Source organism: Gallus gallus, chromosome 2, assembly GCF_016699485.2.
Source record: "Gallus gallus isolate bGalGal1 chromosome 2, bGalGal1.mat.broiler.GRCg7b, whole genome shotgun sequence".
NCBI classification, from domain to species: domain Eukaryota; kingdom Metazoa; phylum Chordata; class Aves; order Galliformes; family Phasianidae; genus Gallus; species Gallus gallus.
In genome coordinates, this window is record NC_052533.1 from 19,781,006 (window position 1) to 19,799,752 (window position 18,747).

General features: G+C 38.4%; 1 protein-coding gene across 4 annotated transcripts in view; it reads left to right on the forward strand.

Annotated features, from left to right (window-relative positions):
- The window catches only part of CUBN (cubilin), a 138,257-nt gene that overhangs the window by 17,489 nt on the left and 102,021 nt on the right, over window positions 1–18,747 (forward strand). For all 4 annotated transcript variants that reach the window (XM_040695519.2, XM_001235155.7, XM_046934912.1 and 1 more), the window contains 9 exons: window positions 254–435; window positions 1,195–1,357; window positions 1,554–1,744; window positions 5,283–5,439; window positions 6,742–6,920; window positions 7,120–7,282; window positions 7,516–7,732; window positions 8,706–8,836; window positions 16,985–17,171. In XM_040695519.2, coding sequence (XP_040551453.1) covers window positions 254–435; window positions 1,195–1,357; window positions 1,554–1,744; window positions 5,283–5,439; window positions 6,742–6,920; window positions 7,120–7,282; window positions 7,516–7,732; window positions 8,706–8,836; window positions 16,985–17,171 — 1,570 coding nt within the window. The remainder of the gene's footprint in view (window positions 1–253; window positions 436–1,194; window positions 1,358–1,553; window positions 1,745–5,282; window positions 5,440–6,741; window positions 6,921–7,119; window positions 7,283–7,515; window positions 7,733–8,705; window positions 8,837–16,984; window positions 17,172–18,747) is intronic.

The window sequence follows — 18,747 nt, forward strand, 5'->3', positions numbered from 1 at the left end:
ACATTTTTTTATCTAAAAAGATTTTCTTCTCACAGTGTTTCCTTTATAATTGTGAAAGGATCTTTCTCTCACAGAACAAATCATGACTGAACTGTATAATTAATTATAAAATGTACAGAAAGGTGCAACCAGTTGTTCTATTTGTTTGGGTTTATTTTTTCGTTTCTGAATTTATTCTGGGTGCCTGCAGTTCAGCTTTTGACCTGATGTGCAGTGTTAAAGACTATGTTGTTCCACATCTCTCTTCTGTTAGAATGCGGTGGCGAGCTAACAGCTACTTACGGCTCAATAAGCTCTCCAGGATACCCTGGTAACTATCCTGTAAACAGAGACTGTTTCTGGACCATCTCAACCAATCCTGGCCTCCTCATTACTTTTGCCTTTGGTACACTAAGCCTAGAACACCATGAGAACTGCAGTTATGACTATTTAGAGGTAAGGTTCAATTGTGCATTATGACTTCATTTTTTTTGGCAAAGTTACTGCAAAACAAGATATTTCAAAACTTTTTATGTGGAGAGAAGTATACTGTTTAATATTAAATCTTGGGTCAAAATATTCATTTGTACTTACTACAGCCATTAATGCACTCAGGTACTGTTGGTAAAACAAAAAGAAGATGAAATTCCACAGTTAGTGGAAGTCCTGCAACTAGAGAGGATGGGATTCAGGTCAACTGTCTGCTGGGAAGCTTTCACTTCCTTGCAAAGTTCAGTCTCCAGCTTCCTAGTTGAATATCGACCAACTGAGTATCAGCCTAAGTAAAAGAATTAGGTGAAAGGATCTGAAATTAACGGGCTCATATTATAGTACAATCTATTACCTTTTGGGTGATCTTGGGCCTTATTCTCAAATGCCAGGTAACAGTTTTCACCAATGCCCTCTCACAGAAATGAGAGTACCAGGTACTCCATAACTGAGTACTGCAGAGGGTGGTTTCAGGAAAACAGTTCAAGGCTGATCTGATACTTGTTTTTTTCCCTTTCACAAACCCAGCGATGACTCTCCTAGGAGCACCACCAGTTAAGCTGGTTGGTCTATTTCTATTTCATGTGTGTCTAGAGGGAACTTATAATGAGCTTCCACCACGGGCTTTCTTCCTGCCCCTCCCCATCACAACTTTAAGAGTGTTTGTACTGTCCACAGTTGACACACATTGGATAATCCTAAAAGGTGACTTATCATTCTGTCTAGATTCGAGATGGTCTTCTTTCACAAGACTCTGTCCTTGGTAAATACTGTAGCACTGGATCTCCACCCCCACTCCAAACCACTGGGCCATATGCGTGGATTCACTTTCACTCTGATGATGCAGTTACTGATAAGGGTTTTCACATTGTCTATACAACATCAGCTGGTAAGTAAAAAATCAGCATTAGTCTGTGACCTTTTTAAGACACAGCCAGTGGGAGACAAATGTCTGTAATTAACAGTTGCAATTTAATAACATAGAAAGCATCGTGGATTTGCAGCTATTGCTCAGGGGCAAGCTAAACTAAAAGAATTACTGTAGTTGTAAATATCTCAACTAATGTTTTGTTTTCTTAATACAGCAGATCCAACTTGTGGAGGAAACTACACCGATAGTGAAGGGGTTATTACCTCTCCTTTCTGGCCTAATCCTTTTATCAACAGTCGACAGTGTATCTACATTATCAGACAACCAGAGGATGAAAAAATACACCTCAACTTCACTCATTTGGAGCTGGAGAGCCACGCTGGTTGCTCACTGAATTATATCGAGGTGACTTTTCTTTAGCAGTTAATGTGAAATGTTGTTTACATGTATTTACAAACCAAGGTAGTATGATTTCTTTCTCAAGGACCACTGCAGAAACAGATGTTAATCAAAGGATTAAGTATACCAATGTATTAGGTTTCCAAACTCAGAGGGACTGAAAGATAAGAGAACAAGGAAATCTTTCTAGCATAGTAGTAACCCTTAATCACCTGAACATGATGAAGACAGAGTTTGGACCTTAAGTAAATGCATGCCAAACACAAGAAAAACAGAAATAATGCAACAGCCTCTATACAGCATTTTCTCAAGTTGCAGTGTTTTGCTGAAAATTTATTTTGTGGAAAAGAGAAAGTGCACTACATATTTTAATATTTGTATATGTGTTCAGAACTGTTATTATAGGAAAATTAGTATGTGCAGAATGCTTCTGTATGGTAAATATAGTAATTTTTGTTATCTAGGATATACTTCAGATAATTTATGTGATCTTGAAAGCACTTCTACATGCAGCACTGTCTTCACTGATCTGCATCTTCACGTTACATCCAAATCTACTAAATGCCTCCTTTTAAGTATGCTAGATATTATTTATTCAATTTCTTCCTTACCCCTAAGCCCCTAAACACAGGCCTGCATATCTTTAATCAACCACAGATGAAGTTTGGCTGTGTAGGGTTGGTACTGGTGGGGATCACTGGGGGCTCCCACTGGAGGCAGCAGGGCAAAGCAGTCCCACCACCTCAGCCAGTAACAGGGTGACTGGTGTCAGCCTTAGGCAGTGAATTCCTTTCCCTGGGGGATAGTAATAAGCCAAGGCTGGGCTGGGCCTTGTGCTGTGGATGGGAAGTTGGAGCCTGGTTCTACTGAAGCTCTGATGGGGAGGGGCTGATGGTCCTGGGAGCTGAAATGCAGCCCTAGGCAAGGTGGGAGATCCTTCAGGCTCTGACAAGCTCTGGTGGGTTCTTCAGCACCAGCCTGTGCCATCTTCTGTCACGCTGTCCCCATGTTCCTATGTGCCACGGCCCAGCTCACCATATTTCAAGGAATAATGAATAACCTCATCCTACATGGAATGGCTGCTTGTTAGTGCCATCTGTACAAAACTGTGGTTGCGCTGCATGGAGATTAGCAGACATAAACTCAGCCCCAGCCCCCTGTTGATGTAGCTGTCATAGCTAAGCCAGGTGCAGGGAAGACGGAAGCTGGCAGCCAGTTGGGCTGCTTCCCCCAGTGCCTCCCAAGGCCCAGCAGGGCCAAGCTTTACAGGAAGCTACAACAGCAGCAGCGTGGCAAGGCAGGACTGTGCAGTTATGTGGTTTTGTGTTTAATCTCTTTCTGAGTAAGTGAGGCATAGGCCACTGTGAGCTCCCTTCAGTTAATCTGTTTTTATAAGATTTGTTATTGTGCTAACATTGTTTCTGTTCCTCCTCCTCTAACTCAGAGACTTTGCCTGGAATGAAGTATAATTAATTTTTGTAATGAGAGGAGAAGTGTGTTTAATGAACACAGACAGCTTTTGTTTGTTTGGCCTGGTACTCTTCATGCTAATTGCTGGCAGAACAGCGGCTAAATTCACCATAGCCAGAGAAACAAAACCAGTTCTGTTGGAAACAATCAGTTTGTATTAATTCAGCAAAGCATTTACCTTGTTTGCTGATCAGTCACAAGCAGTTCAGTTTTCCTGTATTTCTGTGCTTTGCCACGTCTTTGCCTTCCTTCTCACCTACGCAGCTCAGCCTAGAGCAACAGGCACAAGAACTGTGGTTACAAGTCCTGTATTTTTTTTTTTTTCAAAGTCTATTTTCCACATATGCTTTCCTAAAATACCATTTCACTGGGTTTTATGATGAAATTCAACTTGGGAGATGGATTTTTGGTTTTGGATGTTTAAGTTATTTTGAAAATCACTCTCTGACAATTATTTTGTCACTTTGAGAAGTAGCATATTATTCCTATCCCTGGTGATAACAGGAAATCACAGCAGCCAGACACTGCTTGCAGATACTTGCTGAGGGAGGGATGTTTAGTCTTTTACTAAGGAAGGAGCAGCCTGAGATCAGGGGTCTCCAATAAGAAACTAGACACAATAAAACTTCTTACATAAGTCTGTGACATGGTGCTGCAGAGGTAAGGTATTAGCCAAGCCAGCTCCTTCTCCTTCCTCTAACTGGCAGTATGAGATATTATTCACGTGGTTTAGAGAATGTTATTTTTATTGCTTCTATTTGGACTTTATAAACTAAAAATGTAAGCAGAATCAAGTCAAGAAAAAAGTAAACTCATGTAAACTATAGTTCTGTAAACTTCTTTATAAAGGCTTTCTGAATACTCCAGCTCAAATCTTGATTATTTATTTTTTTAATTTACTTCCCTGTAAATCCCATATAACTTTCTCTCCTTGAGCCTAGGTCCCAGGGAAATTTAAAGTGCATTAGTCAGAGAACCATTTCTCCACTGGGAAGTCGCTAATCAAGCAGTCCAACCACTGCCTGCTCACCTGTCTACCCACTACTCCAAGGGCTCCCTGCCTTCTCTCTCAGCCAGTTAAATGACACGGCTGAGGAGGAGAGAAGAGGTGATGAGAGGGAATCTGAAAACTATATGTCCTTTGCTTGGTCCCTGATAGGCAAATAGCAGGGGACCTGTTTTAGGACCTCAGTTTGTTGGCTTTCCTGTTGGAATGGAATGAATGATTCAGAGGGTGTTCAGAGCTCCTTGGCTATACTTATGCTTGGCCTGATTCTAGACTTACTAGCAGCCTGTGGGTTCAGGTCCTGAAGATTGGAGATGCAAATATCTCTTTCTGTCCTAGTCTTCTTGATAATCATGATTCATATGATAATGCACAAGATACATCTCCTTTGATATTCAAATTGAATAAGGTCAGTGCACTGGTAGTGCAGAAGTTGTAAGTTGAAAGCTTTTATAGCTTTATTATTTTCATGCATTGAGACCTTCGGAAAAAATGGAAAGACATCAGTATACCTTTTTACTGCTTATAGACTCGCAGTTACACCTTTTGTTAGTTAATTTTTCTGGCTGTGTTAAAGTATAGATGTGATGTGACATGATATTTCTGGAGAAGTGCTGTTAAAAGGTCACTATAAACTTCATAATCAGAACACGGAAATTACAAATCTTCCCCTTTAATTTTCCACAGCAGGATTTTAGTGCTGGCAAAAAGATCATGGTTATCACTGGTGAGCAACTTACCTGTCTCTTTCATATGAAAGATGTCACCTATGGAAGCATGTGTCCAAACTGTGCTAAAGCTGTGATTCATTGAGACAATCTGTTTCATTCTTGTGATCTGTGATAGTCCAGGTATCAAATACCAACACTTCTATGATAGAATCATAAAACCCTTAGAGTTAGAAGGGACTTTCAAAGGTTGTCTAGTCCAACTCTACTGTAATGAACAGGGGTGTGCACAGCTAAATCTGGTTGCCCAGGGCTTGATCCAGCCTCATCTTGAAAGTCTCCCTTGGAAGTCTCTTTTTCATGATCTGATGTATTTCTTTTTTTTTTTATTAATGATTAGGTTCGAGATGGTGACAGTGAGATGTCTTCTCTGATTACCAGATTCTGTCATAGTACAGTTATATCTCCAATCACTTCTACCAGCAACAGTCTCTGGATCAAGTTCAAGTCTGATGCTTCTGTGCAAAGGGCTAGCTTCAGGGCTGTTTACCAAGTTGGTAAGAACTGTTGACTTGCACAGTGAAATTGTTTGTAATTTGAATGCTTTCAATGATTTTGATGCTATGTTATCCACGTACTGGTTCTAGGATAAACTTCAAAACAAAATAAATAGTTTATTTATTCAATGCTGCTTTTAGAAACACAAAGATGATGTCTGCAGTATGTTTGTTTTAGACACTTCTGCCTTATTTGGAAATGTATTCCCCATTGTTTCTATTAACAATACATTGCTTGCCAACATACCAAAGATAACATAATTCTGGCTAAATATTTATACTTTCATTATTTCTATCTTTTAGTTCTTAATCTCTAATACATCTGTCTAAGTATGTGGAAAAAAAGCTTTACCTAGACAGGCTTGAGCAGGGGGCCCAGGTGAGTCTCATGAGATTTGATAAATTCAAGTGCAAGTCTGGGGTTGTAGTAACCCCTGCAATCAGTGCAAGCTACGAGATGTAAGGATGGTAGAACGCAGCCCTGCTGGAAAGGACTTTGAGGGTATTGGTGGATGGCAAGTTGGACATAAGTCAGCAATGTGCATCCTGGGCTGCATCAAAAGAAGTGTGGCCAGCAGGTCAGAGGGATGATCTTGCCCATCTGCTCTGTGCTGGTGAGCCTGGAGTACTGTATTCAGATGGGGTGTCCTTAGTATAGAAGAGGCACAGACCTGTTGGAGTCCCTCCAGAGGAGGGCTGCAAAAATAATCCAAAGAATGAAACATCTCTCCTATGCGGACAGGCTGGAGGAGGGTAGAGGTGTCAGGGAGATCTGATGGAGGCCTTTCAGTATCTAAAGGGGGCTGTGAGAAAGAAGGAGACAGACACTTTTAGTGGAATCTTTTGTGACAGACAAGAGGAAATGACTTCAACCTAAGAGAGAAGATTAGATTGGATATAAGGAAGAAATTTTTTTACAAGTGTGATGAGGCACTGGAACAGGTTGCCCAGAGAAGTGGTGAGCACCCCGTGTCCTTGTTCATTGCAGAGGAGTTGGACCAGATGACCTTTAAGGACCCCTTCCAACTCAAAAGACTTTATGATTCTATGAAAGGAGTGGAGTCTCTTAAGTATTCATGGTCAATGTTAAATCAATCTTTTGTACATATGCTTATGCTACACAGTAATACATTCTTTTAAGTATGTTCTTAACTCTAGCTGGCTGAACCACAGTAGATGCTATGAGAAGAAAGGTTTTTAGGTATGGTTTTCTTCTAATGACTGTGATATTTGATAGATATTGCATTATGTGTTTTTCAAAACCATTCATCACAACTACTGATTCTTGGTATCTGTTGGCAGCCTGTGGAGGCTCCCTGTCTGGAGAAGGCACTATCCATTCACCTTACTTCCCAAGGATGTCCTCCCAGCCAAAGACCTGTGAGTGGATCATCTCCCAGTCAGTGAGCAAAGTGGTGATTCTTAACTTTATCGACTTTGACATTCGAAATACAACAACTTGTGACTCAGACTATGTTGAGGTAAAGAATATTACACATATAATATGAAAAACTCTCAGAAATTCTTAGCTGTGTGTTCCTTCTCGTACTCATCTCCATGAAAGCAGAAGTCTTGATTTATTGAGAATGCCTTTTATACCATTCTTATGAAGTTATTTGCTCTTACAACTTTAAAACAATTGAACTTTGTATGGAATATTTTGAATATACTGTTCTTCAGGTCAGAGATGGCAACAACACAGAATCTCCTCTTTTGGGGAAATATTGTGGTACAGCTGTACCATCTAGAGTGCAATCTACAAGGAACAATCTCTATATCAAATTCAGAGCTTCCTCTCTTACCAACCTTGGCTTCAGAGCTCAGTACTGGCCATTGGATACAGGTAAGAATTTTTTGTTTTGTGTATAGGGTGTTGGGATTTTACAGATTTTCTCGTACACTGAACACAGTGGCCCGTCAAGTTTTACAAAGGTATAATGGGAGAAGAAAATGTAAGTGTATCACAGCGTAGTGTGAACAAGACAAAAATGTTCATGAAATATCAGAAAAGTAACAAATGTTGTAAGTGCCTTGTAGTTGAATTAATATATTATTTAACTTGTTTAAAATCTGCAGTATGTGGGGAGTCTCTCACTGGATCAGAAGGAACCATTACAAGTCCTGGTTTCCCAGATGTCTACCCACATGGTATTAACTGTATCTGGACCATCAACGTTCAACCCGGCTACCTTATCCGCCTGACATTCACTTCATTTAACTTACCATTTCATAGCAGCTGCAGAATGGATTATCTTGAAATATATGACAACAGCACTATGCAAAAATTGGGAAGGTGAATATGTTCATTAGCCTATAGACCTTAGTTACTATAGTGTGTGACGTATAGCTGTTCTGTATTCTGTACGTCTTTCCATCCAATTACCTTCCTTAAACTTTGCACGTAGTTTAATCACTCCACTGAAACATTAACAGCAATTCTTCTGCTAGCATAGTAAAGGCAACTTCCTTTCTTCAACCAGATAATGAGAACCCCATTTCATAAATGCTATACTAAGAGAATAGCTGCCATTGTCCAGCTCCATTAACATTTTGATATATGGGGAACATGTTCAAAAGCATTAATATATCTGTTTTAAGGAGAACACGTGATTTGGAACACTTGCAGAGATGAAAGAAAGATTACTTAAAAGAGTTTACTTAAAAGGTTGTGTATTAGATCTCAGCAAGAACTAAACTGAAGTCATTGTTTTATAGCGTTTTATTTTCACTTCCTCCTGATCTGTGCTGTTTTATTAGGGCAGAAAAGGCTGACAAATCTTTTTCTCCTCTCCTTCTCTTAAGCAGCTCTGCTATATACAAGGTTTTCTTACTAACCTAGATAAAACATTCTTGAATTCTACTTGAGCCCAGAACCCAACTGCAGCTACAGTCTGTAAAGTAGTTGCTAGACATGGCAATATTTTGGAAAATAAGGAGCAAATGAGCATCCTGTTATAGCGGAGAGCATTTTGTTACCACTCAGACTATGTTGTAGGTACAGCGTGGCCTAATTTCAATAAGAACTGGACAACTTGATAAAGAACTTCTCCTCTGACTTTGCCACACACATTAGATTTGTATTCTTGTATGTGAAGAGTGCTATTTAGCCTCATGATACAGGGTTCATGTTTGAGATCTCTATAGTTCAAAGACATTTGTGTATGTGCAGCTGTTCAGACTTCTCATAAGAACTGAATCTTCTACCAGCAATACAGATGCTTCATAAAGCCCTGCTATTCAGTTTGGGTTTTTTTTTTTTGCTTCAGGTACTGTGGAAGATCAATTCCACCATCTCTTACTAGTGGTGGCAACGTGATGATGTTGTACTTTGTGACTGACCGCAGCATTTCTTCTGAGGGCTTCTCAGCTAATTATATCTCCTTGGATGCATCAAAAGGTAACATGCCAGTATGTCATTACGCAAATTAAATGTTTTCAGTTCTATCTGTAAATAACCACTGTAAGAAAAAGAAACTTTTCTGTGTTAATGTAAGACTGCTTGGTGCCTCCTCTACCCCCTTGTTATTTATAGCTACTTGATTCAAAAAGCATTTTTCTCTCTGGAAATATGACAAACACAGAAAGTAATTTCTGTAAGCAATGCTGCTATTTTCTTTACAAAGTCAGTAAGAGCTGACACAGTAGAAATGCATAACTATTTAGGAGAAGTATTTCCTGAATTTGCTCTGTCCACTCCAAGCTGAGTGTGCATGTTGTAGGAAGCTTAGCAATTGTGGGAAACTCACTTTAACAGAAGGCCACCTGAACATCTCAGGTGCCATACAAATTAGTTTAGCTTCTATTCAGGTGCAGCATTGACAGTGGGTAAAAAAGAAGTCACAAAAATATTACCAAGTAGCAAAATAACCTAAAAGCGCAAGCTGTTTTTTCTCTTTTCATTAAGAGTGCTTATTAAGTGCAAATGGTCAGTCTCCAGAAGAGCCCAAGGCTCCTCTTATGCCTTAAACCTATTATTTAAGTATCTTTTAAGAAACAACGATACGCATGTGGGGAAAACAGACTGTTGAAGAGAATGACTGCTCATTCTCTTAGTAGTATAAAACAGATAAAAACTGAAAAATTACTCAAATTGCAACTGATTTGAAGGTTTTCCAGTGTGGGCATTCATGTATTTTCAAAATATGCCAAACCCACCAAACATCTTCCAGTGTCTGCACGTCTCCCTGGCAGGCAGTTGTTCTAGCACTTAACTGTTCTAGCCTGAGCTGCATTTGAAGGAGCAGATTTGAAGGACTGTCAGGTACCATTCTCATAAGTCTAAAAGGAGTGTCTGCTGTTGCTCTCCTTACTGCTAAACCCAGATCTGTAGTAGAAGAGGATGTATGTGGGTAGAGAGACAGATTCTGTCTACCAGAAATGAACCACAGAAGATGCTGAGTGGGACACTGAAGAAAAGAAAGAAAGAGAATACGCTTGTAGCTGTTATTCGCACATCCATCACCAACCAGGTTCTAGTTGGTTTGTGCATATGAGTGTGTACAGACTAAAAGAGTTTTGTTAGATGAAAACCAGAAATCCATATATATATAGATATATCTATATATATATATTAATAATTATATATATATATATTTAAGCTGCTATCATTCATAGTTGAGTTATCTTGCATGGAAACCAGAGAGGGCCTTTTTCTGCAGCTGCCAACCTTGACTTCTGTAAATGTGATTCTATTGTTCATTAATGTGATAGTTTTTCCTTTTTTCCTCTACCTTAAGTAAATATTGCATGGTTAGATTTGATTCCTTTCTAATAGCAGCTCTTCTCGCAGTTTACCAAGATCAGAATACTTTCTAGTTAGCATTAATCTGTATTTCTGTCTCTGACATCTTATTTCTCCGATTCTAATAGTTTTTTTGGTGCTGATGAACCCCAAGTTTTTATTTCTACCTTTTCTACTCTGCCCCCTTCCTTCCATGTTCTGCTCCTTTACTGCTGCCATTATGACAAGATTTTCCTCATCTTTCATTCAAAACACTGTTGTATGCAACATGTGAGGTTCAAACTGTACTAGTACTGTCTGTGGAATGGTTTCAAATTATATCTTAAAAATGAAATCTGTTTTCTCTTCAACATTATTAACAACTGTAAACAAAAGAAATTATTTTTATGGATGACTTTCTCCCGATATTTTCTTTTCCCATAATTAATTCTTTCTTTCTACTTAATTAGTACAGGTATCTTTACTACTTTTCAGCTTAGAATCATAGATTCCTTAGAGTTGGAAGGGACCTTTACAGGTCATCTAGTCCAACAATCTAGTCCAACTCCTCTGCAATGAACAGGGACATGCACAGCTAAATTAGGGACCCAGGGCCTGATCCAGCCTCACCTTGGAAGCCTTCAGGCACAGGGCATCAACTACATTTCTAGTTCTGGTGCCTCACCACCTTCCCTATAGAAGACTTTTTCCTTATATCTGACCTGAATTTCCCCTCTAAGTTTGAAGCCATTTCCTCATGTTCTGTCACCACAGACCCTGCTGAAGAGTCTGTCCCCTTCTTTCCTGTAGCTCCTGTTTAGATACTGAAAGGCTCCTATTAGGTCTCCCCGGAGCCTTCTCTTCTCCAGGCTGAACAGTCCCAGCTCTCTCAGCCTTTCCTAATAGGAGAAGTGTTCCATCCCTTGGATCATTTTTTGAGGGCCTCCACTAGTTATGCTCCAACAGGTCTTAATAGGATCTTTAATGAGAAATATTGCAAAAGTGCTAACTTGCTTGCTTCTTGCTCAAAGCTGAAATTATGATCTCTAGAAGAAATGTTTCTTTTTTTTTTTTTCCACTTTAACCGCTGTAATTTGCATATGTATGGCAAAGTAGAGGGAAACTACTGAAACTGAGACTAATAACCTTATCAAAAAGTTGAAACCACAATTTCTCTTCACAGAAGTTTCTTTGGCATCGGCACAAGCATGGTCATACTATAATTCAGTTGTCGTGAATAGTGGACCATTGGCATTCATTTTTGATTAAGAATAAAGTGTTGAAGCTGCAGTGGCCTGGGAGAAGATAAATATGTGTACGTGGACTTCACTGTGAGAAGTAATTTCCCACTCCCATGAAGTTATATCAAGTTCAGTTTTCCCACTGTGAGACTTTCAGGCCTGCTATTCATCTTATGCGTATCCAGTTACACTAAGGTAGCAGGCTGCTGAAATAATATCTGAGAGAATTACCAAAGCTATGGGTTTTTTTAACACTTGCTGTCTATTTTCATTTTTCTGCTAAGAAAAATATGGTTCTAATAATGTACCTTGCGCAGTAGGAATCCTTCATATTTTCTGAGCTATATTTTTTTAGCAAGCTACAGCGTAACCAATATCAGTACTGGTCAAAGCTGTTCTGGTTCATGTTAAAATTTTCAATAGGCCTTTTCCTGGAGTTACTTTACAGAGAATGAACTATTGAAAAGATGGACAACATTATAAGACAAAAAGAGAATAGGAGTAAAAAAAAAAAAAAAAAAGGGATATGTATGAGTGGAAAAATTACTATTTACGTGAAACAAACCTAAATGTCTTCTCTATCTATCTTACCAAACAATGTTGTTGTTAGCATGGTTTATCCGTGATTTATTAATTATTTGAAGAGTTGCAGAAAATAACTATAAAGCTATACTTCCTTGTTAAAAGCTGGAATGCAATGAGATGTGGGTATGGCTATGATCCATAAAGTACAGGCAATTGTTTTGGCAGTCTGCTAGCTAGTAGCTGTGAATAGCTCAAAAGGCAGGAATCCTTCAGTCAAATTCACCCACACAATTCTCAGTTGTCTAAAGTGTATGTTCCCTACTTACACTGTCTTTACCTCAGACAGAGTATCTGTCTTTTGAGGATAAAGTCATGTGGAACCACAGAATCCAGGACTCAGATACCAGATAGATGAATGTCACAACATATAAATGTTGCAGTAGATTTTTGGGTTTTCTTTTGAACATCTTGGCTGACAAAGCCACAGGAGGAAAAAAAAAAAAAAAACATGTAAAATTATTGAAAAGTCTTTGAAAAAGGCTCAGTCATTACAGAAAGAGTTGCTCAGGCCTTGAAAGATCCTGACATGTTTTATTGTCTGTGACTTCTCACTAATGAGAATTTATTTATTTATCTATTCAGTAAGGAGGCTTCATTTCATCCTTTCTGTTAAGAAGGGTCAACTTTAATAGGGCTTTTAGCAGATTGCTTTCCTGATACTCTTTTTTTTATCCTTGGTCTTTCTCTGGCTTTGAAAGATTCTCCTCCTTATCAGCCTGAATTGTAAATGATATGATTTCTCAAAAAAGATAACTTGGCTTTAAACAGCTTCACTGTGTGTTGTGTTAGCTGAGAATGACTTACTGCAGAAGGCAGAGTTTGAGGAAGATGAACAAAGTATTTTGAGCCTGTGGACTTAAATGTGCACCTGGCAGTGATGTATAGATCATAGAATCATTAAGGTTGGAAAAGATCTCAGACCATCTAGTCCAACCATCCACCTCCCTCCCATATTGCTCACTAAAACATGTCCCTCACTGTTATGTCTGCCTTTTCTTTAAACACCTCTAGGGATGGTATCTCTGCCACTCCCCTGGGTAACCTGTTCTAATGCTCAACAACTCTTTCTAAGAAGAAATTCTTCCGGATACCCAACCTGAGATGTTTTTTTTTTTTTTTTTTTTTTTTAATCAATAGCCAAATAAAAGTTGACTTCTCAGTTTGCATCATGCAGACTAAAGCCAGTAATTATTAGGAGGATGTTGTTTGGATTTTCTCTTTAGGTGGATGAGCAAAGGCAAGAATGGAAAGAAACGTTTGACAAGTATACACGCACACAGATACAGCATGGCTGAATAAGGCTAGGCTAAAATAGAGAAGGATGTGTGCATCTTTGGCATCTGCTCACTCTAAGATAGTGGGGAAAGACTCAATCACCTAGCACCTGGCAGCTTGTTAGGTCACTGGTTGTGTTTGATCTGGTTATTGGTATGCCTATACGTGCCTGTATATATGTGTACAGCTATATGGTATGTATGTTTACATGTAAATAAGCAGGAAAAAGCTGGAGATTCTTTTTGAACAGCATTACCTAGTGTTTCTGAGGAGTTTCGTACCCAAACATTACAAAGGACCTTTGTTTGTATTCCTGGTAAAAACTAAGCCTGCTGGAATCTGCCAGCAGCAGTAGCAGAAGACCCTGCAGTACAGATGTGCTTTTCCATTGCCAATGGCAAGGAACATACTTTATGAGAAAGTTCCTCCCTTTTCTTTTTTCCTAAACATGCATTATGTTACATAAGAGCCTAATTGTTAGGAATATGAGTTTTCCTTTGGCAGAGTGACATCAAAAGAAAACTGCCATTTTAGATATAACACTAAGTTTTATTTTTTATTAATTAGAATCGTGGCAACCGATGAATATCTCTTTATGGGAAAGACATGGATATAATTTTCTGAACTATGCATGACTGCATGAGCGAGTGGTACAAAAGCTGGCATTTTTCTCTACTGATGACTTTTACAGTGAGTTATTGCCGTTTATGGTATTTTTTTTTTTTTTTTTTAGAAGAGCAAACACATTCGGGACCAAAATCAGAAAGTAGATTGAATAGCTTTCAAAGCCTCATGCTGCCAAAGCAAGATGTACAATTGTCCAGGACAATTGCTGCCTTCTGATTTTCATGGACTGCAATAAATGTTTGAGTTTGTATTTATTTCAGGCATATAGTAATAACAACATGGAGTTGGATTGTGTTCATAACTTTGGCATAAATTTTGAAGTTCGTTTTTCCTGCTAACCTTGCTAACAGAAGGGCCCTATGTGACTGTGCTAGTGAACCCCCAAATGCTGCATTAGTGAAGTGACTGCAAAAAAGAAGTGCCAGCTCTCTTGATGAAAGTGGGATACAACACATGGATCCATTTACCAGAAAAGAGTTGGCTGAGACAAAATGTGGGTTCATTTGTGTTTCCTAATCCTCGTTTACATTTAGATTTATTCTACTGTAGCCAGAAGTCTGATGTTTTGAAGGCAGTCACTCTTCACCATCTGTATTTATCCCCCTTAGATCATAATGAAGATTACTAAAAAGAATCTTAAACTTATAAATAACCTTCATTATTCTTACTGTATTTGTGAAAAATGAATACAGCATGTGGTTTAAAGTAGCAGTCTCTGGATATGATCTTTTGAATGGATTACTACCAAGAAAGCAAACTTTGGTGAGGAAGGGAACCTTGACATTCTCCCCAGTTCTGTGGGGATTGTTCTTAAAAGGGCTAATAAAAATGATTTGGCTTCCTTGATGCTAATTTTACCCAAAGGGCCCTTATCTAGTACATCAATTTTAATATTCTTCAGGCTGAAAGATGGTATTCATGGTCTCAGCCCCTGAGTGAATAAGGAATAGAGATGTTACAACCCCTTTGTGCGTTACATATTCTTAAGTCAGACATCTACCTTTGGAAAATTAGAAGGTAATAATTAATTAGAAGTAAGTAACGTAATAAATAACACACCTTTTCAATTTAATTTTAATTGCCTTCTGTCTAACAAGCCTTTAGGAAAAATTAGGGTCGCATTTCTAAGCCAGCATTCTAACCTTGCAGGCAGGATTATCGTGAAGCCTTATGACTTAGGGATCAGGGGTTTGATGATGCATGTCACAAAGCACCAGGGGTGTTAGCATAGCATGCACGTTATAAGCACGGTCTTTTAAAGGGGCCAAGACTGATTTGATTGTTACATTAATATATTAAAGAATATTATAATACAAATGAGTAGATAAAAAGTTTAATAGATGGTCATTTTAGGTGATTAGTGTAAGAAAATTTTTTGACTTGTTAATCACCAAAGTACAGCTCAGTGGCAGAAAATTATTGGTCTATTTCTATGTCACGTTTCTTTGTTCATCTTGTGATAAATTAGGAACACATGTTGGGTATCTTGCTTCGAGGGTATTTATCCTAGAGAAAGCATCTCCAACAGAAGCATTCCAGGTGACCAAGAATTCCCCCCCCCATTTTTTTCATCCCTTCTGCTCTTTATTTTAAACATCACAAAAGTGTTTTACTGGTTAGAAGGGATACAGAACTGTTGTGGAAATGACCTGCCTTAGACATGGAAGGCCTTAGCTTCTACTTTAGACCTTTCCCTTAAACTGCTATGCATGTTGAAGTATTATTTAAAAGCATTACTACAATGCAGGTGTACTATGTTAGAAGACAGGTTTCAGAGACAACTGTGACAACTGATTCAAATTAGTGTAAAGTTAATCATGATATTCTGCTTACTTTTGGGTGCACTTTATATTCCATCTGAACCTGACTATTTGATAGAATGTCTTATATTTGCAACCTGTAAGGTCTGAAACAGAGGAATAGAGGAACCAGAATGAGACTACAGTGTTTTCAAATCCAATCTATAATTTAAGCCCTTTTTTATTTCCAAGAACTATGGTGTGATTCCATTCTTAATTAATTGAAATATATCATAATAAAAAGAAATAGTGAACTTCCCCCAATTTTGCTTGTGTTATGTTGGTAGTATGATTGCTCTAAACTCAATCCCTGAGACATACTACCTCCTAATTTCTGTGTACCTGTATTCATGAAGTTATTAACTTTGGAGCTCGAGATGTCATTAAGAGTGTGCTATGTTTTTCTTGTACTTCATGCCTCTTGATGTTTTCCTCTATCTTCTTCTCCTATCCTTTACTTGCTAGGCTAAATAAGTTAAGCTCTTCTAATCTCTCTTGCCTACTGATCTGATTCCCCACCATTTCCGTAACTTATCAAACGAGATCAGGTAAGAGATTTCCAGGCTTATTCATGTTTATCCAGGTGACATGTCAGCATCAAGATTTCCTAATGCATGCAATTGTTTTCTCCAAAATAAGTCTCATGAGCTGTTTTGTAAAAGATATTTTTATTCATAATCGTTACATCTGTGCTTTCAAATGCATATAATGTATATAATTGCTCAGATTCTGGCTCAGTATTGGTGCATTTTGTTTTCCTCTTTCTACTTCATAATACCAAGATGCTGTTCCAGTGGTTATAGGAGAACTGACATAATTGATTTAGGCTTTAAGTAGAAGTCCTTTGTTCTCACAGTCTAAGGATTGTAGTATTTTTCAGCAGGTTGTCCCTTATGGTCCTGAAAATGGGCAAATAAATTAAAAGCCCCATCTCCCAGATCTGATTGTGTGGAATGCCTGAGAATATAGTATCTCCCTGTAGCTAGAGACTGCTTTCATTTTCCTTTTCTGCTTACCAGGGTTTTAGTTCAAAGCGAATTTATCCAGCTGGAATGACTCTGACATTGCCTACCTGTAACAGGCCCAGTGTTCTGGTAAAAAATCAAATATAAGAAATTTGATGAAAAGTCTGAATTCTGCTTGAAGTTTATAGTGATAGCATTCAACAATATGATGTATGCACAATGAATTATAATGGAAAGGATGTTGGCTCAGTATCTGTCTTTGGAAATAAAAATTTCCTGTTAATTTAGCACAGATAACAAACTCATTCATACTTGCTTCTGTTCTTTTTGAAGTGTGCTCACACGACTACAATACTGAAACTGGTGTGCTGACATCTCCAAACTATCCAAATAACTACCCTGTCCAGACAGAGTGCATCTACACCATCACAGTGGGAATAAACAGACAGATTGTGCTGCGCTTCACCAACTTCACTCTGGAAGGGAATTTACGCTGCACAGAGGATTATATAGAAATCAGGCAAGCTGAATTATTTCTATTGTTCTTACTACTGATAGCCACAAAAGTTATCCAAATCCACTTAAGCACGTTTGGAATCTATAGCTTTAACTGCATGCCTGTGCTGTCAAAGTGGAAAAAAGACATATCGGAGAACTTTAAATGCTACTCCTCTCCCTGTGCTGCTCCACTGACCGTTTTCCTCACTCGTAAATCCTAATTCTCAGAGCAAGTACAGTGTGTGGACTGTACTGCCATATACTGTGTGTGTTGAGTCCCTCAGAGCAGCAATTGCCTGTTTTTTGAGATTCTCTATTCTATGTTGATAGTCTTTAAAGAGTATCTTTCTGTGATGCAGCAGTAGGAACATGTGCATAATCTGTGATACTTGGCTCTGCTGGTACCACCATCAAACTTAGGACACAGGCATGGTGATTCCTTTCAAATTTCAGAAGACTGAGCAGGATAAAGTAATAGTTGTAGGAAGGGTAGGTGCATGCTTACAACACAGCTGCACCAAGTGGTAAGCTGCTGTATGGGATTTGCACTTTGAAGTGCCAGTGCACCTATTTTTCTCCTTTTAATAAGCCACTCTGATTGTTCGCACAGAGTGTGCCAAGAGTTTTCATGATCTCAATGAGAACTGTGATTAAACTAATTCTGCAAATTATACAAGATACTCTGTATGGAGTTTTCCTTTTTAAGTTCTTGTATTTTTTTGGAGCAAAACAAAAATCTGGTTTCTGAAATTGCAGAATTGGTTGGACTAAGATTTTGAATTCCTGCTGAATTAGTTAGCTGTTTGCAGATGTATGTGCAAGGTAGAGAAAATTATGAAAAACTGAAAGAATTTTTCAATATATTGTAAGTATTTCATTCTTTCATCCTAAAGCATCAGTATGAGACTAAACTTAATCTAACTTAGACAGCTACAACCTTAATTTTGGGTCAACCTGATTTATGACAGTTGTCTCTTCTGTTTTTTGAGGAGAAAAACTGAAAAAATTTATGTATTGCGGAGAACTAACTCTGATGTGACTGTGAAGAGCTCAGCAGCATTTATTAGGCTTTTACATATGCCCAGAACATCACCAAGTGTAGCTCAGCACATTGTTGCTGTCATAACTGGATTTCCACAAGATGCTTCATCAAACCTGACACCCTTACATGAGGTAGCTAGATTAGTCTTAGTTGAGTGCCACTCTAGTTTCTTGTCCTGAGGCGTCCTCTAACAAACTGCATTCAGTTAACTAAGAAAATGTTCATCTGACCACAGCTGCAAGGGCATAGATGCAAGCCAGAGGAGATTCTGGCACAGTTCTTAACTGCTAGCAACCTGAGAAGGCCGCAAGCTGTTTAATCTGGGACGCTGACAAGAAATCAGGCCTTTGAGAGTGGCAAGATCTAAGTAGAAATTTATCCCAAAAGCCAAGATAAACCTTGAAAGCATTACTGTCTACTTAAAAAACATATCAAGATAACACCAGTATATAAGTATAAATATACTTATTCTAATGACCTACAAGGATATTTGTAACATTATTCCTTAATATAAAATTATATTATCTTGATGCTAAGATTATAACGCAATTGATAA